The 16,882-nt window shown below is 39.1% G+C and overlaps 1 protein-coding gene across 7 annotated transcripts in view; it reads left to right on the top strand.

Annotated features, from left to right (window-relative positions):
* The window catches only part of ARHGEF7 (Rho guanine nucleotide exchange factor 7), a 116,381-nt gene that overhangs the window by 41,832 nt on the left and 57,667 nt on the right, over positions 1-16,882 (top strand). For 5 of the 7 annotated variants that reach the window (XM_063149949.1, XM_063149947.1, XM_063149950.1 and 2 more), the window contains exons 3-5: positions 4,744-4,828; positions 7,270-7,400; positions 9,807-10,008. In XM_063149949.1, the coding sequence (XP_063006019.1) occupies positions 4,744-4,828; positions 7,270-7,400; positions 9,807-10,008 (418 nt within the window). Of the gene's footprint in view, positions 1-3,680; positions 3,716-4,743; positions 4,829-7,269; positions 7,401-9,806; positions 10,009-16,882 lie in introns of all 7 variants that reach the window. The other 2 variants (XM_063149951.1, XM_063149952.1) reach the window with 1 other exon arrangement.

The following is a 16,882-nucleotide window of genomic DNA, read 5'->3' as shown; positions in this document are numbered from 1 at the left end:
CTTACTGCATGCTGTAGTCTGCTCTCAGATATATTTTCAGCTTTATTTTCTCATTTCCTTTTTCTTTCATCAAGCTCTCTTGTAGTGTTTTTTCCTTTCAGTAGGTACTGGTTCTTGCAGGGACATGAGGGGTAAGCATTGTTATGTTAGTTATATTTCCTTATTCCTATTAGATGAGAAACACTGAACAGAAGTCTCCATCCACTGGGGGTTAGTGGTTTAGATGACTTAAAATGGTCCTAATAATACATTCAGGTAATTTTGAATGCTATGGAGTTTAAGCAGATCCATGCAGAGTTTAAAATCAGAGGGTAAATGTGGTAGTTGAACAGCCAGTATGTGGATGAAATTAATCTCTAAGGCATTTTGTTTGATGTTGAAGAAATGTCAGTGATGGAAGAGTGAAAATGGCTGTGATGAAGAGTTTAAAATCTGCCTTATTAATAAACTTCATTAAAATTCCAAATGGAGAATGACCATCCAGTGTATATCTTGCTGTAGGGGTTTTGCTGCTGTTACTACATAACCACATTATGTAACATTTCATTAATGACCTGGAAGAGGTCATAGAATCGTTATCAATAAAGTAGGTAGCCAGTTGAAATCTGGGGGCAGAAAATGCATATGTAATTGTGGGAAGCCAGGCTTGTGTGTTTGGGATTAGTGTGGTGTGTGGAAAGGGAAGCCAGGATCTGTGGGTGGAGTAGGCAATTGGCAGGCAGTGACCAGAAGTGCCGGAGTGCTCCAGAGTGTTATGGACAGTGCTGTTTGTAGGTCACTGCTGGCCTGGTCTGCTCTGCCTTCAGAACTTGGTATCCATTGGGGGGTGTTGTGGTGCAGCCCCAGGCAGCCACACGCTCACTCTGCCCTGGTGGGGTTTGGGGGGAGGTTCAGAAGGGTACAGGAGAGAGGAAACTCTTCAGGTGAGATAAAGGCGGTGTCACGAGTGCAGCTGAAGCTGTGTGTGCCAGAAAGCAGAACCAGGAGTGAATCCATTCCCATGAGCAGGCAGATGGATGTTCAGCCAGCTCCAGGAAACCAGGCTACATCACTCCTAGTGGTGACTCGGGAAGACAAACACCATCACTCTGAGCATCACCCATTCTCCTCCTCTCATCTGAATGCTTATGTGCATGTGGGCAATTCGGTGGTATTTAATAACAAAGGTATAGCCAAATAATTAGTCAAAAGATTTGGCTTAGTTTGGTCCTCATCTGATTTATGACCGTTTTATTCTTGTATTTCTACTAATGTTTAATCTGACTCTTGGTGGAAAGTAAGGATTGAATGAACAAGAGGGTGAATTTCATCACAGGTAGAGTCTCTACCTGGGAGTTATAAAATTTGTTTGCCTGGAAGTTGAGGACATATTGGAAATATTTTTTTCCATAAAGCTTTGTTTAATGTCTATATATACCTGTTGCGTACTGTTCAAAAGGCAAATCTTGATATTTGCTAAGTAATACTTTTCTAAGTGTTTGTGTTTTTAGGTTTACAGAGCTGTAGGGATGTGCAGCTTTGAGTTCATGTTATGCTTCTGCTGTGATTAGAAAAGTGGGTTATGCCAGTTTTATGGAAGTTATTTAGTATGCAGACCTTATTATTTGGTAATATATTGTGGTATAAAAATAGTTTGGCTTGATATTTGGAACTCAAAATCCAGCTTTGATTTTTACAATTGAAGACTTGGGAGTGCTGCATGGTGGAGGGGAGTTGTTTGCCATCCTGTGTCACTGAATGAGAAGTTACCCTTTCTAAATTCAAGATAAGTTTTTAGAGTCAGTTCTACTGTTGATTTTTCCATAATTACCAGTATAAAGATTACAGACCACATGCAAATCAGACTTCCCTTGAAAACCTGGAGTAGATTGTTTTCTCTGGCTACTGGATTTTCTTACCCTGTCAAACTTTTCAGATGTATTGTGAAATGAACAAACCTCCACTAAGATGGGAGAAGGGTGTAAGTGGTTATTAGGGGGGTTTTTTGTTTGCTTGTTGTTTTGTTTTGGCGGGGTCTTTTGGGTTTTCAGAGTTTTTTGTGTGTTTCTTTTTTTTTTTTTTTTTTTTTTCCCTCGAGTTCTGGCTTGGTTTTCTATATTTTTTAAATTTTTTTTTTTCCTGTTTATTTTGGTTTTTGAGATAAGGGGTTTATAATCAAGAATTAGCCTTAATACTTTAGAGCACTTATGTTATTTCCCTTACCCTTTTACCTCTCTAGGTTATTTATTTCTTACACATTTGCCATGTAACGAGAAGACCCCTCTGGAGGGTGTCGTGTCCCCCTCCCCCTCATTGTAGGCTGCTGCTGAACGTTCTGGCCATGATCTGCTGAGAGTGGCTTCCTGTCAGAACTGCTTCATGTAAAATCACAAGGAAGCAAATGTTTCTTGCATCCTCCCATTGTGCTGTTTCCTGTGAGCATGTCCTGGATACAGGTTTTTTATGGCACTCTACGTGTTGGGATGATCCAATCAAGTTGTTCTTGGTACCCCCTATAGTCTGAGTGTAGCAGGAAACGGGGCTTCCTCTCAACCTTTTGTTCTCAAGTTAGCCTGACTGTGGGGAGCTCTTGGCTCTATCAGAATCCAGAATGAAGGTGAGATTAAATTGGTTGTTTTAAGGTTCTGTAAGTTTAAGCTATCATTTGTAACCTTTTTTGAAATGTTCCCTTTCTTAGTCATTCTCTTTCTCCCTTGTTGTCCCTTTCTGATCCCGTTCTGGTTTCTGCATGAGCACCTGTGTTGTGTATTTAATTTTTTTAGGATCAGGGCTAGGCTTTTGTGATTCTGTTCACACTTCAAGTTTACTTACACTTCAAGTTTGTTTAAAAACTACTACAATAAGTGTGTAGCAATAATAGAAATTTCACACTCTTAATACTTTCTTGTTCCATAGCAGCTTAATTTTTCCTCCCAATTTGAGCAGAGGTTAAGCTGATCTCAGTTTTGACTTTGCAAATTATGCTGTTAATAAAATCTATCATTTCTATTTATTAAATCAGATTATTTTTTCTCTTTAATGCCTTTTTTGTGTACATAATCGTTTAATATTCCTTGTGTTTGAGGAAAAGCCTTACAAAATTCACATTTAGGCAATTCCCTGGTGCCTCTCCTTACTACTTACAGCTTCAAATAACTAAGAGAAGTATTTTTAAATTATCTGTAGTCCAGTGAAACTTGTTGAAGTAGTTATTTGACTTTGTTTATGGGAGCAATAACTGCTTGGAGTATACTGTTGTGTGGTTCTGACTGCTTGATGCTGTGTGTGTTATGTGGCATTGCTTTTCTGAGCTGTGTAAATGCTACTCAAGCTTGAGGGATGTTGGCACCTGTACAGCCCAGCTGGAACTGCTGCTTTCTGGCGCCAGAGATGATCCTCAGTCTAAGGGGGGAAATGAGCATGTGAATGTATGCAGGTACCTCAAATCCTCAAATAGTGTGGATGCATTGGGATTTTTTTTAATTCTTTTTTTTTTTTTTTTTTTTTTTTTTTACTGTAACTCAGTCATTAAATGCTTTCTAAATCTGTTCTACCTTTTCTGTGATATTGCATCACCAGTCAGAGCTGGTCTGTCAGCCCCTTCTGTGGTTACTTTCATGGCTTTTGTTAACACTTTTGCTTCTCTTGGGTTAAACTGGCCTTTCTTTGTTCCTTTCTCGCTTCTCCCCTGGGATTATGAGTTTTTCCTCTCCTGTCTGTGAAGGCTGTTTTCTGGGTAAGGACTTTCTGATAGTGTCTGTGGGATGGGTCTGTTGTCAGAAAAGTGAACTGGTTTTTGTTGACTTTTTAGATGAAAACTGCTTCATTGCAGAAAACTAAATATCTTTCTGTTTCCTAAATCAGTTGGAAGAACTGCAGCAGCTGTCTTTTATTGTCAGCTTTTTAGTCTTGTACAAAGGAGTACTGTGAGTTCTTTCAACCTATGCAGAATCTATTGCAAGAGCTATTTTCATGAGACTTTGGATGAGTGTTTCCATTACCTCAGGCAAATATGGGTTTGTAGGGTTTTTTCCTTTTTTGAAAAAATGTCCTCTTTCCCCCAAAAAATCCAGATGTTTAATGTCATCACCCAGTGCTTGAAACTTGCTGGAGTGTTTTCTGCAAGATAATTCAAGGTTTGGATTGCCTTAGCACAGTTGAAAAATAAAAATAAAATTAACCTCTCCTTTCATCTGTCCTCTTCCCAAACCTCATCCTTGATCTAACCTGTCCAGCAATTTAATTCTTTTAAAATTCATTAATGTTCAGGAATGCTGTTTTCCTCTGCATCTTGTAAAGAGATGGCATGTAGGTTGTAGTAGTTATTTTTAAAGTACATTATGAAAAATCAGGTACAATGCCTGTGCACTGCTACAGAGAAAGAAGAGTATGCCAAGAGTAATAGTACACAGTAACTTTTTTTTGGCCAAAATGTCTTAGGAAAACTACTTGATACTTGTATTATTCAACATTCTTGTAACTTAAATGATACTTGACATTTTTACTTTCTCAGTTCTTAAGTTTTTTTCAAATGTAGCTGTTGCTATATTATCTTTCCATTTAAAAGTGTCATAGTTTAAAATTTGGGGTTTAAAAATTTTTTAAGGAGAGCCCTCCCCTTTACTGGTTCATACTGGTTCATAACAACCACTAAAAGACTGATACGTTGATCATGCAATAGCTTCTACAGTTGTGGTTTGTATGTACAAGCTTAAAGGCTTGTTTATTAACTACTTAACTACTTGTTTTTTGGTTCTTTTTCAGACTTTTGATGCAAATGACCTGTATCAGGGACAGAATTTCAGCAAAGTTCTTAGCTCTCTTGTGGCTTTAAATAAGGTGACTGCAGGTGAGTAGACTGCTCTGTCTTGTGCTGGCTTACTGCTACTTTCACTTGCATCAGTGTATATTTACATCTGTGTTGTACCCATGATAAAGTGAACATATGCAGTATTTGGAATGACCTTTTGTTGAAGTTCATGCTTTTAAAACTTTGCAGTGGCTCTGGGTTCTCTAGTCATGTCTTCTGCAGAAGGAAGCTTTGTGGTAGAGCTAAGGCTAAGCCTTTAAATTGGCAAGCAATTTAGGAAAATTGTGTTTTTCAGAAAGGCATGATTTTTAGGTTGTTTTTCTTTTTTTCCCTCCAAGTTTGAACTACTGGAATTGACTTTTGCTCCATTCTGTCATTCTCCTATTTGAACAACTTTGCAACATTTTTGCCCTCCCCAGCCTGCATTTCCCAGTGCTATCCTTTCTTGCCAATAACAAAAGGATATCCAATGTCTTTGATCCCTTAAGCCACATATTTCATTCATTTAGCAGCTAGAAGTCATGAACCACTCACCTTAAGTTCTTTGATAGGAAGGGACAGAGCTGTAGGAATAACAGACATGTGAGAGGTGTCCATCCATCATGGTAGGGTGAGGCTGTGCTAAATTCTGCCAGCTGGACCCTGGGACAGTCAAGAAATGTTGACATTGGCCCTTTTGGTTTCTTCCTGTTCCACCATCAGCAGCAAGTTTCAGTACTGGTCATCAGGTCAGAGTCTGAGAGAGTCTGAAATTGAACCATACGTGTCAGTTTTTGTGCAAAGAAGCAAAGGTGATAGAAAAGTCAGTTATGCATAAGTGTTGCTTGATTTAATACTAATGAGATAAGTATCTTGTCACATTTATAATCTCTCATCTGTTTCATGAGAGACTTTGTGGTTTTGGTGGGTTTTTTCCTTGCGTTAGAAAGCACCCCTTAAAATTAAGTGTTGCAACCAAATCTTAGTTTTAATGAATGGGTTTGGAGTAATACCACTGACTTCTTTGAAGCTGTTTAGATCAGTTGGAGATATTGCCTCTCATCTCAAGGGTAAGTGCAAATGCAAACCAGGGCAGTACATCTTTAAATCTGCTGTAACTGGCCATTGCTGCCTTTGCTGTTAGCGTGGAGAAAGTGTGGCTGTTTTGTCCAGATGTCTATGGATTAAGGCCTATGTCAAAGAGCCACAACTGCAGCTGGTTAGAAGGGACCTGGGCTGATCCCTTTCACGGTGAGGGCATGTGGTGGTGGTATGGAAACCAAAAATCAGAACCACATGCAAGCTGTGGTGTTGTCTCGTTCCTAGGAGCAAGCATAAACCTTCTTGTTCTTCCAAACAATTGTCATTAACTGGGTAATAGTGTAGAGGCATTTTAGACTGTATCTCTGCTCTGGTATTGGAAGATGGATTTCAGATCCCCATGTGGATCTGCAAGAATTTCAGGCATACACAGGTTCTTCTGAGATAGGCCTTCCTGCAATATGAGGAATGTGAGAAAGGGGCTTGATTACTGATGAAGGACTTCTGTGGGTTTTCACTCCACTGAAGTGTCAGTCTCTGGAGTGGTGGCATCAAGGAAGGAGGCTGCAGCCAGCACTGAACCTGCCTCTTGGGAGCAGCTTTTGGTGCAGCCCCTGGCTGGCTGTGGCTCACTAAGCCACAGGACACCCCCCCCCCCCTTGTTGGCTGGCAACATCTCATCCCAGGGATGTGCCAGCCCAGTGTCCAGGGCTGGGGCTGCCCTGGTGCCCCCAGCTGCCCCACTCCTGGCCGGGATGGTGGGATGAGCCCTGTCCTGCTGCTCACTCGGTGCCTCTCAGTCCACAAAGGACCCCAGCAGCCCTGATGGCACACAACCCTTCAGGTGAACATGTCACATGGGTGTGCTTCTCAGAGGAGAGACAAATGCAAGAGAGGAAATGTTTTGGGATGGTGTTGTTTACTTGAGAAGCAGCGTTTTCCTTTCTTCTATTCCTAGTCCTGCCTCCAAAGAAGAAAAAATAGCTTAGTTGGCAAAAAAAAAAAAAAAGGGGATGAGGCAAAGGAATGTAGAAAAAGAGACAGTGGAAGGAATGCTTTAATTGAGAAGGAGATGGGGGGCTGTGGGAAGAGCTAAGAAACAGATGTGGCTGGCTTCACTTCAAGCAAGTTTTATGCAGTCTAAATTCTTGGCTACTAGCTAAAATGATGCTGTTAATTACCTTTAAATAGACTGGTAGTGAGTAGGAATAGAGAAATACAACCCTGACCCTCCTCTCTCTAAACAGGCCAAGTTGTTTTCTTGTCTGTGTGGGGAAGAAATTGTCCATGTCTCAGGATCTTACATTATTTACTGCTTCATTTTTGAGTCTTGAATTACTGAGTAACTGCAGATACATCAAATCTGCTTTAAGCATGTGAATTTTACAGAGATAAGCAGAAGTTATAGATGCAGATTGTTAAAATTCTAATATTTAATTTTTTTCCCCACCCTCCTACAGACATAGGGCTGGGCAGTGACTCTGTATGTGCACGTCCCTCATCTCATCGGATAAAATCCTTTGATTCTTTGGGATCCCAGTCTTCACACAGTAGAACTTCAAAACTCTTTCAGGGACAGTATCGGAGTTTGGTAAGTTCTGTGTGAATGAAATATGCCATGGTGTGGTGTTTTTTTCCCCCTTTCTTTTCTCCATTTCTTTTTTAATGAGCTTTGTAAGTAAATTATAGTGTAGCAAAGTAACTGTTTCTTCTCTTTCAGTTCTGTATTTTTAGCCTGTGAGTTTGTTTTTGCAGCTTTTTATATGATGCTTCAAAATACATGCAGCTTTTTGCGAACTTCAAACTATTTTTTCCTCCTTTAGTGCTCCATTTTGTCTGCATAGACAGTATCTTCATGGATTTGTGTTTTTCTTCTCTGTGTAAGGACTTGCTTTTCCAAAGGCAAAAATCTAATTTTCTCTGAGTTTAGGGGTGATGATTGAATGTTTTTCAAACCTCTGTGAAGGTGATACTTCTAATTTTGACAGTAGTGGTAGTTGTTCCTGTTTTCTGTTATATTTCAAGGTTGGTCCTTCAACTTGCCTTCGGGCAACTGAGTTGTGTGGGCCATTGTTTTATAGTCCAGCTGAATTCAGGGTTGCATACCTCATGGAAATTGTGATAAAATGTACTTTTAGTCACTGAAGGCCTGCAAGGAGGATTCAGGTCCCTAATGAAAGCTGCTTTATCTGTGGCTTTCTTAGGTGTGTAATGTGTTTTATCAGGTAGCAGAGCCTGTGGAAGTTTTTGCCCAAGGCCACTAATTCAAGCTCCTGTTCTGCTGTTCACAGCCCACTCAGTTTGCAGATGCAGCAGTTGGTGGACTGGCTGTTAGCTGGATCACTGAAGTGATCAGAGTTTTCAGTGTTTCTGTCACTTTGGTGATCTGAGTTGCTCTGTGCAAAGGTAGAGGAGAGAGGTGCAAGAAGGAGGGAAAGAGAGCTAGTGGCCAAACCCAGGAAATTCCTAGTTTGGTTTTGTTGGTGTAGATGATCTGTTTGGAACTGTTCTCACCAAGTTTGTACTCATTTCCTCTGCTGGAAAGCCACCCTGGCAGAGCATAGGGTTTGTAGCTGGTCTCACTGTGCAATGTTTCTGCTTATTTAGTGGCTGTTTACCGTTTACTAAACCAAAACATTCTCTCTTGTTGAGCAGAGAGGATGAAAGCACAAAATGTACCAGCAGAGGACTAAGGCAGAGGCACTTGAAAATGTGCCAATCTAATTGTCAAACACAGGGACTTGCATTGTCTTGGGAGTTTCTGCACATTTTCAAAGTTGTGTTTGCCCTCACTTTCCTGTAGTTTCTCAGCTGCTAACTGATGAAAGTCATATTGAGTTGTGATACAATAACATGATTGCTGGGGTTATGAATTAAGCTGACATATAAGATCCTAGTGACAACATGCAGTCTTTTCATCACCTCAGCTATATAGGCAACATGCAGGGGAAATTCTTCTACCTGGAGAGCTGACTAGGACTGCTTACACAGTCATTTTCTCACTAAGCTGTGTTTTTAGCTGCACAGGTATTCATTCTTGGTTATGATAGAGACAAACATGATTTGTAGTGCTGTTCTCCCAGTTAGAGTGCAATGTTTTTAAAGTTGTCCAAGTATTGCACTTTTTCAGCATAAAGGTTTGCCCAAACTCTCATGAAGTGCTTGAATGGTGCAGATACCCAAAGTGACATCCCAGGACAAAATGCTAAATTTGAAAATCGTTAATTTGAAAGACAAATTAGTTACTTCAAAGAACATTCAGATGTTAGGACAGAGTGATAATCTGCCTTTGCACCCATGGTAAGGGATGAGCATGCACACATACATAGTGTGTGTGGACAGCTGCAAGTCTGACTGCTGCAGGCTTCCAGCTTTGCTAGCCTTCAGAGAAATGATTTGGGAGTACTTAGTCAAGGTAAGTTGTGTAACTTTCTGTAGGTTTTGTGAAAGAAGACTCCTTCTTTGGCAGGCCGTGGAGACTTGTACCTTCAGTATGGAAACCACTAACCTGATCTGTTACAGGAAAAAAGAAAAGGTTTTGTGCTGCAAACTCTTGATATATCTAAAATTAAATTAAACCCAACTCAGTTTCTCCCTCCTTGCAGCGCAGAGAATTTTAGGAGAACACTCTCTAATCTAAGGCCTTTGTTTTTTGTAGCTGTCAAAGGCAGTTTCAGTCTATGCTAGTTATAGAAAAATGTATATGTTTTCTTTTCTCTTTGTGAGAGCAATAATTATTCTCATTTAGGTTTTAACCCTTTCTGATTTGGAAGGGCTGTAATAAGTAAAATATATACTCCCATGATTGATAAAATCTGTAGATTAAAATTCACAGAAATCCTAAAGTGCGCCTTATAAAGGCCTTTGAGTAAAAATGTGTGGGGACTGTTGTGTGTGGAGCAAAGACTATTTCCATTTTATGGCAATTTCTGTTTTGCTCATGGAAATATTGTTTAAGTCTCTAATGATCATTTTTTTCTTTGTTTTCTCTTCCTAGGACATGACAGATAACGGCAACCATCAGTTGGTGGTGAGAGCCAAATTTAATTTTCAACAGACAAATGAAGATGAACTTTCTTTTTCAAAAGGTGATATTATTCATGTTACAAGAGTGGAAGAAGGAGGCTGGTGGGAAGGAACTTTGAATGGAAAAACAGGATGGTTTCCAAGTAACTACGTACGAGAAATTAAATCAAATGGTGAGTTTGGAAGGGGAGAGCATATTTGCAGAAATTCATGCTTTGGGTAGAGGTTGATGGTTGGTTGATTCATTAAAACTTCTAATGCTTTTTGTTTAAGCTTGATTTTATTTACTGAAGGTCATTCACAGCAATGATTAATGCTTGGGAACTTGCACTTCCCCACCCCAGCTCACTGTATAGAGTGGCTTCTGAATCAGCAGTAAGTGTGCAGAAAAGTCCCCATTCTGTTTGCTTGTCTGTCATGTTTGGGCTGCTCTCACTTCCTTGGTCTAAATTCCTAGTATATGGGATTTTGACTCAGATGCTGACAGACTTTGAATTGGTGCTTTTGGTTTAAATAGTGACAGATTTCATACAAAAAAAACCAAAAAAAAATGAACAAGATAAACCTCCAAACCTAACACAAATTTACTCAATACATCCCATTACTTAGAAGTAAACAACTGTAGAAGGGAAACCCAATTCTATCAAAATCATCTTTTGAAAGCTAATGTATTTGTGATTTTTCTTTTTCTTTCTTGTTCATGTGCTTTCAGCTTTTCTTCACACAGGCTTCATCCTTCCGCTGAAGTTTTATTTTGAACTTTATACAGTCAAATACCTTCTTTAAATGTCATCTGAATATCAGAAGTAAAATTCCTTTTTAATCCACTAGGATATTGCTGTGGGTGACATAGTTTCTCTGTCTCCTTTATTTCCTTTTTTTACTCCATGTCTTGGCTTATTTTCAGAGATTAGGGATAAGCCTGGTAGGATAAAATTACCCAGGGTCTCTGGGAGGCTTTGCCACTGTTTCCTTTGTTACAGCTCCAGTGAAAACACACATCTTTTGAGGCTGTGCTAAAGTCTTTGGCATGGCTTTTTTTTTCTCCCCACCCCATCATGAGGCAGCTATTCAGATGCCTGATTGCAGTGAGTTTGTGGGAGCAAAGTCCATTTTAAAACTTACCTTTTCTCATTTGGTTGCATCTTCTTGTTTTCTTCCTTGGTTTAATATCTCCAGTCTGTTGCTGCAAAATGCTAGTCTTCATTGTCCTTTCCAACCAGCTTTTCCTAGACATAGTCACAATGTAAGACTTGGCTTTAATGTTCTTTAGAGATCCCTCAGATGCAACTTATCCTGAGAAGCAATTCTCGAAGCCTGTTTTTGGTTTGTAGTGTTTTAGCATCAGTCATGATGACCCTCTTATCTCATTGTTATTAATTTAAATCATTGCTGCAGAGATTTTGTTTGAATTTCATCAGTTTTGACCTCTTCCAACTCCTGGAACCTAGGTAGGCAATTAAGGTCTAGAACAGAAATGCTTTAACAGTGAACATGCAAGAACCAGAAGTTGCCAGTAACCAGAGTTAAGTGGTTCTTGTTTTAAGAATGCTGCAATTGGGTGAAGTAAGTAGGAAGGGACAAGCTGTAATGCCAAGTGCAGTCTGATGCTTGTGACTTCTTGCAGCCCTGTCTGATCCCTGGGGCTGGCATGGTTTCACTTCTTGCTGTCAAAAGAAAATTCTCCCAAATCCTTTTCCTTCCACTTTATAGGTGAATTCTCTCTCCCACAACAGTTTATCCCTTGTGCCTTCTGCAAGACTTATTGCATTCTTGGACTGCTGTCTCATATGTTAAATTTCTTCTATGGAAGTTTCTTCTGTTGGTGTCCAAGCTTTTCTCTTCTCAGGAAGCTTAGTTCATTGAGTATTACCAAGTTCACATGACTGAGCTGTAGCTCACTAGCTTTCTCTGTTTTCCTCCTCCATTTTAAAATTACTGTTTGGCTTTTTCCAGTACTTTATGGAACTTCACTTGTCCTCTCTGGTTTCAGATATGGATATAGCTAGTTCTTTTACTATCAATTCAGCACAAGAGGTACTGTGTAATGTATCAAAATAGTAATTTTAACCTGCTTTAATGCATTTGTAGGCATATGTTTTTCTGGAATTGATTTTTTTTATGAGGAGGATGGGGGGTGGTGGAAGGAAACATGACATATCAGGAGATTTTAGTGTGTTAGGAACTGTGGAGTTGCAGATGAGCTTTACCCCTTCATGTATATATGCATGCTGTGGGATGCTTTGTTGCTACTGCCTTCATAACCATGTTAGTTGTGTTTTAAATGGTGACCTGACTTCTCCTGCTTACTTTTGCTTCTTTTTGTGTGATTGTGGTCAGTGTATATATTTGTGATATTTGCTCCATGTCAGTTTGCATCCACTTTTTCTGATCTTTCTTTGGTATGCCACTAACTTTTAAAGGAATTATCATTCTCGAGAGCCTATTCTGCTTATGTTGTTACTAGTGGGACTTCTTTTTTAATCCATATTTTTAAGTTCACTGATTTCTTCTTACTTCAAGTCCGTTGTTGTAATTTTGCTGCACTGTTTCTTTTATTGCTTGTTTCCATAAAACGTGTTGTGAGCATTTCTATTCTCAGCTAAGTTTTGCTTTATGGATATTGTTGAAGATCCTAGAGAGAGGGCTTTTCTGGAATTCTCCTCCCTTCTGTATCCAAATGCATTGTCACTGTCCTACTGCTGGACTTTCTTTGTTCTGCTGTCCTTGTGGAAACGAGGATGTAATGCTGTTGTTACAAAGCTCTGAAGTTGTTTCAATAGGTGGGTGTTCATGAGAAGCTTCATCTAAGTTAAATGTAATTTCTGTTGCCTTCCTGTGTCCCTGCTCTTCTTAATTTGTCTTCATTAGGAGAGTTGGCATTTCTTGAGTTGATAATCTTACACTGGCCACTTTCCTTTATTTCCTAGTAACTCTATGTACACCTCACTTCAGGATTTCCCCAATTCAGAAGTATTTTAAGTGCCTTTATGCCTCAAGCATGAGGTTGAAATATAAAAGTGCTCTTTTCTGCCTTACGTATTTTAAAAGTGGTTAGAACTTGCAGCCTTGCTAGCTCAAATTCAAAATGTGTTTTCTATCAGTGTTACAATAGATTGACTTTAAAAAAAATCCAGATAGGGTTTTTGAAATACATGCTCTTGATTAAGGTCTCTCTGAAAAAATGTTCATCCTGGACATTTCATTTGTTTTCAACATACTCTGTGAAATGGTCTGGCATTGGTAGTATAACTCCAGGTTTCTTTCTTCTCTGAAATATAGCTGAAAATACTGTAAATACTTAGAAATTATGTATAGGATGATGCATTCTATGGAGAGCTCCCAGGACATGACTAAGGAAGCTCCTGGGTCTCACTAAATTAAATCTGCTCAGTCTGATGTAACCTGACTTCTGCAAATTGAGTAAAAGAAGAAATGAGTGAAGTTTTTTATGCAAGTGTGTTTTTGTTTTGATTCTCACAAACTTCATAGGCATTAGATGTTTAGATAAATTGATTTTTGTTCTAAATTAAAATCCTCTAGTGTAAAAGACCTGTAGATATGTAATCTTAGCTTTTACAGTGGCTTTGAAGTTATCTCTCTCTTCCCTTCCTTGAATATGTGTGTGGCAATGGAACTGCCTTTACCCACATTGATTTCTTCAAGTGTTTAGAAGAAAAGTAAGCTGCATTACATAAATTGCACCAGCAGAGCATATCACATGATAAGGTATCTCACAGTGGTTGTGCCATGGCTGTAACTTGTTTGTTTAGCTGTGCCTGGGTGATTAGAGTTAGCACACAATGCTAATGAGGTGAGCTACAAATGGTTGTAGGACGCATACTGAGATTGTTGAGCAGAGCACAGCATTCCATTTTCTTATGCTGGACAATGACTATTTTGGGGGAAAATAAGTTTGATTGAGATGGGAAACTCTTTTTGTTTTGCTTTTGAGTGTATATTTATTCTGTCCCCCTCCCTGACCCAAGGAGAAAAAGAGAATTTGTTTAAAGTAGTGATAGTTATGATCAAATATGTAAAAAAAATACACTGTTTTTCTATTCAGGTACATGCCTACACTGTGAACTTAAGAAAAAAAGGTTCATTTCTCTCTCCCTCCTCCCTATGTTTTCATTTCCATTTTCAAACCCTCTAACATCTTATGTTTTTAAATGTTCTTTGATCTCTAGTCAGGAAGTACTTTGAAAGGATTTTGGTTTTATCCTGCTCTGCTATTACATGTGACAGAGGATAGAAAATAATGTGTAAACTTGTTAAGATACTTGACAGTGTGGCCTTATTGAGGTTGTTTTTGCTTACATAAAATGGAACAGGAAGAGGTGAAGGTGTAGGTGGAGCCTTGTCTCTTACAGTGCTGCTTCTGTCTCACACACATAGTACTTAGAGAGATTTGGAGACCTAGTTTGGAGGGTTTTCTTGCAATGAAAAGAAGGATGGTTAGCCAGAATGGGATGCACTTGCTTAGCTACTGTCAGATGTTAATCAGATTTAAAAAAACCCAAAAAAACAAAAAACACATGGTCCATTACTGAGTTGTGTCCAAGCATAATCCCTTTAGATGGCATGAGATTACACGGAAGGGAATACAGCTTTGTACGAACTGCAATTCATATGTCTCAAAGTTTATTCTAATTCTTTGCAGAAATTTATGTATCATTACTGCTCTAGCCTCTGTTACTCGTTCTTGACAGTTATTGGTATCAAGCCCAGTGCAAATTACAGTGATAATGTTTCTTTTAGTTGGATGTTAAAAAAAACAAAATCAGTGTGGGGAAAAGGTCAGAATATAGTGGAGGAGTAGAGTGTCAGCTGCTTCCATCCTGTGGTGTGTGAGGAAAAGAGAAATTACACTTTTGGCTTTGGGGGAAAAAAAAGCAAAGGAAAAAATAGCTAAAACCCCATGAAGAATGTTAATTTTTCTCTCCCTGACCATGTACACTCAGAGGAATATTGTGTTCTCTTGTCAAGTGTAACTCTACAGACATCAATAACATAGAGTTTGGCACCAGTGAATGCTGCTGGGGCAGAAGTGTTGGTGTTGTCTGCATTGCAGAGTGGAGCTCTGCAGCAGTGCCAGAGCCCTCTTGAGAACTGGGAATGGGTTTAGGTCTGCCCTCTTGATGCTGGACTTGAACTGATTAGTCTAGGAACATGGAGCTTCCTTGTAGCACTTCACTGATAGGGACCACACAGCTTTTGGAGTTCTTGTTGACACACCTTTCCTCCCCTAATGTGGGATGAAATAACCCAAATCAGGTGTTTTTATCTAGATAATGCCCCACGGCACAGGAATCACAGAAACACTCAGGGGTGCTCTGTAGCAGTAGGGTCAAAGTGCTTTAGTCAAGTATGTTCTGAAGGGAATAAATTCTCTGTGGAGTAGCACAAAGTAGACTGTTGCATGAAAATGAATATGGCATAAACTGAAGGCATTTCAGAAGAGAGAATGTGGGAATATCAGGTAATGTGAAGGCATATAAGTTAAAATAGAAAGAAACAGAGTATTGGGAAGGATTGGGTAAATTTTCTTTTTATAGCAAATAAATAGACATTTGTAAAGAATAAAATAACTTCATTTAAGGGAGTTTGTGGCATCTTATACCACTTAGGGGAAGGTTATAAAAGCAGTTGGTTCCACTGAGGATAATTATTTCCTGGAAAAGTAATGTTAAAAGCCTGTGCTACCCTCATTCTCTCACCCATGGATGATCTGTTCAGTGAAGTCCATCTGGTTTGCCACCACTAGACAATGCATTATCAAGTGTGGCTGAGGGCCTTTGGATGTGATGCTTTGATCACAAGAGAGATGGACAGTGGGAACTTAGCTCTTGGTTTCAGTCACCAGCAGGATACCATCTCTTCCTATACTTGAGCAGATGCCTGCCAGCTTTGGATTTGATCATACACTGAGCCATTTTCACTGTGCTTTCAGTGTTAATATAAGGCATGCACATTGTGCCTGGAGAAAAGTAGGGAGATGCAAAAATCTGTGTGGGAAAAGCTGGTGTCTGGCTCAAGTCACTCTCTTCCAGAGCTTTGAGAAATAGAGCCTCTGAGGAGTGGGCAAGGTGCCAGGCTTTTGCTGATGTTTCAAAAACCCATGGACTTCATAAAGATGTAGTGTGCTGAATAGGGGTGGTTCCTCCTTGAAATGTTTAATGAAATATGCTCTGTTTGCAAAATACTCTAATGTTCTATTACCAAGGATACTAAAAGACACTTAACTTAGCATAAAAAAGGAAAGTGGTTTCTTATGTTCAAGATCAGGATTTTCTTCTCTGTAATGCATTGTGCAATAAGCTAATTGCAGCAAGACTGTTTCTTATTCCTCATTATGAAGCAAGGCACTGCTTGGAGGCAGAATACCAGACATGATAGACAGATGGACTAATTTGCTGTGTCTGATTCTGTGTTTCTGCAATAGAAATGGCCTTTACATTTCAAAAGCTAAATGTTGATTATGACTGTTCAGGCAAAATTATATGAATGTGTGATTATTTTTTTCTGTTCTGTCTTTAAATCTGAATTTGGACATGTGAGTGTCTCTGATGGATAACTGAATCAGCTGAACAGCTGGCAATATAAATGATTCTATATGTTTCAGCAAAAAAACCTCCCACTTTGTTCAGCAGCTTAAGTGGAGAGGTATTTTTGCACCCTTTAAAATAACAAAGAACCAGAATTCCATGATCAGCCAGCTTAACAATGGTCAGCCATCTGTATTATGATAAATTCAATGACAACTATTTACCTTTATCCTTAAATAACTCTTGTTACTCCTTTCAAGACATCTGTATTGTGATAAATTCTGTGACAAGTATTTACTTTTATTCTGAAATAACTCTGGTTTCTCCTTTCATGCTTTTTGGCACATGATAATAAACCTTGAGGTATTTAGTGAACCTGAAAGTCACTATAAATTGTAGGATAAGTTCAAGAGCTTCCACAGAGAGTAAAAGCAAATTACCACGTTTGTGGGAATGACATCATTTTCATCATTCAGTACAAAGAAAAGTATTTAATTGT

The sequence above is a fragment of the Melospiza melodia genome, chromosome 2 (genome assembly GCF_035770615.1).
Source record: "Melospiza melodia melodia isolate bMelMel2 chromosome 2, bMelMel2.pri, whole genome shotgun sequence".
Lineage (NCBI taxonomy): Eukaryota > Metazoa > Chordata > Aves > Passeriformes > Passerellidae > Melospiza > Melospiza melodia.
This window is presented reverse-complemented; position numbering and strand designations above follow the sequence as displayed.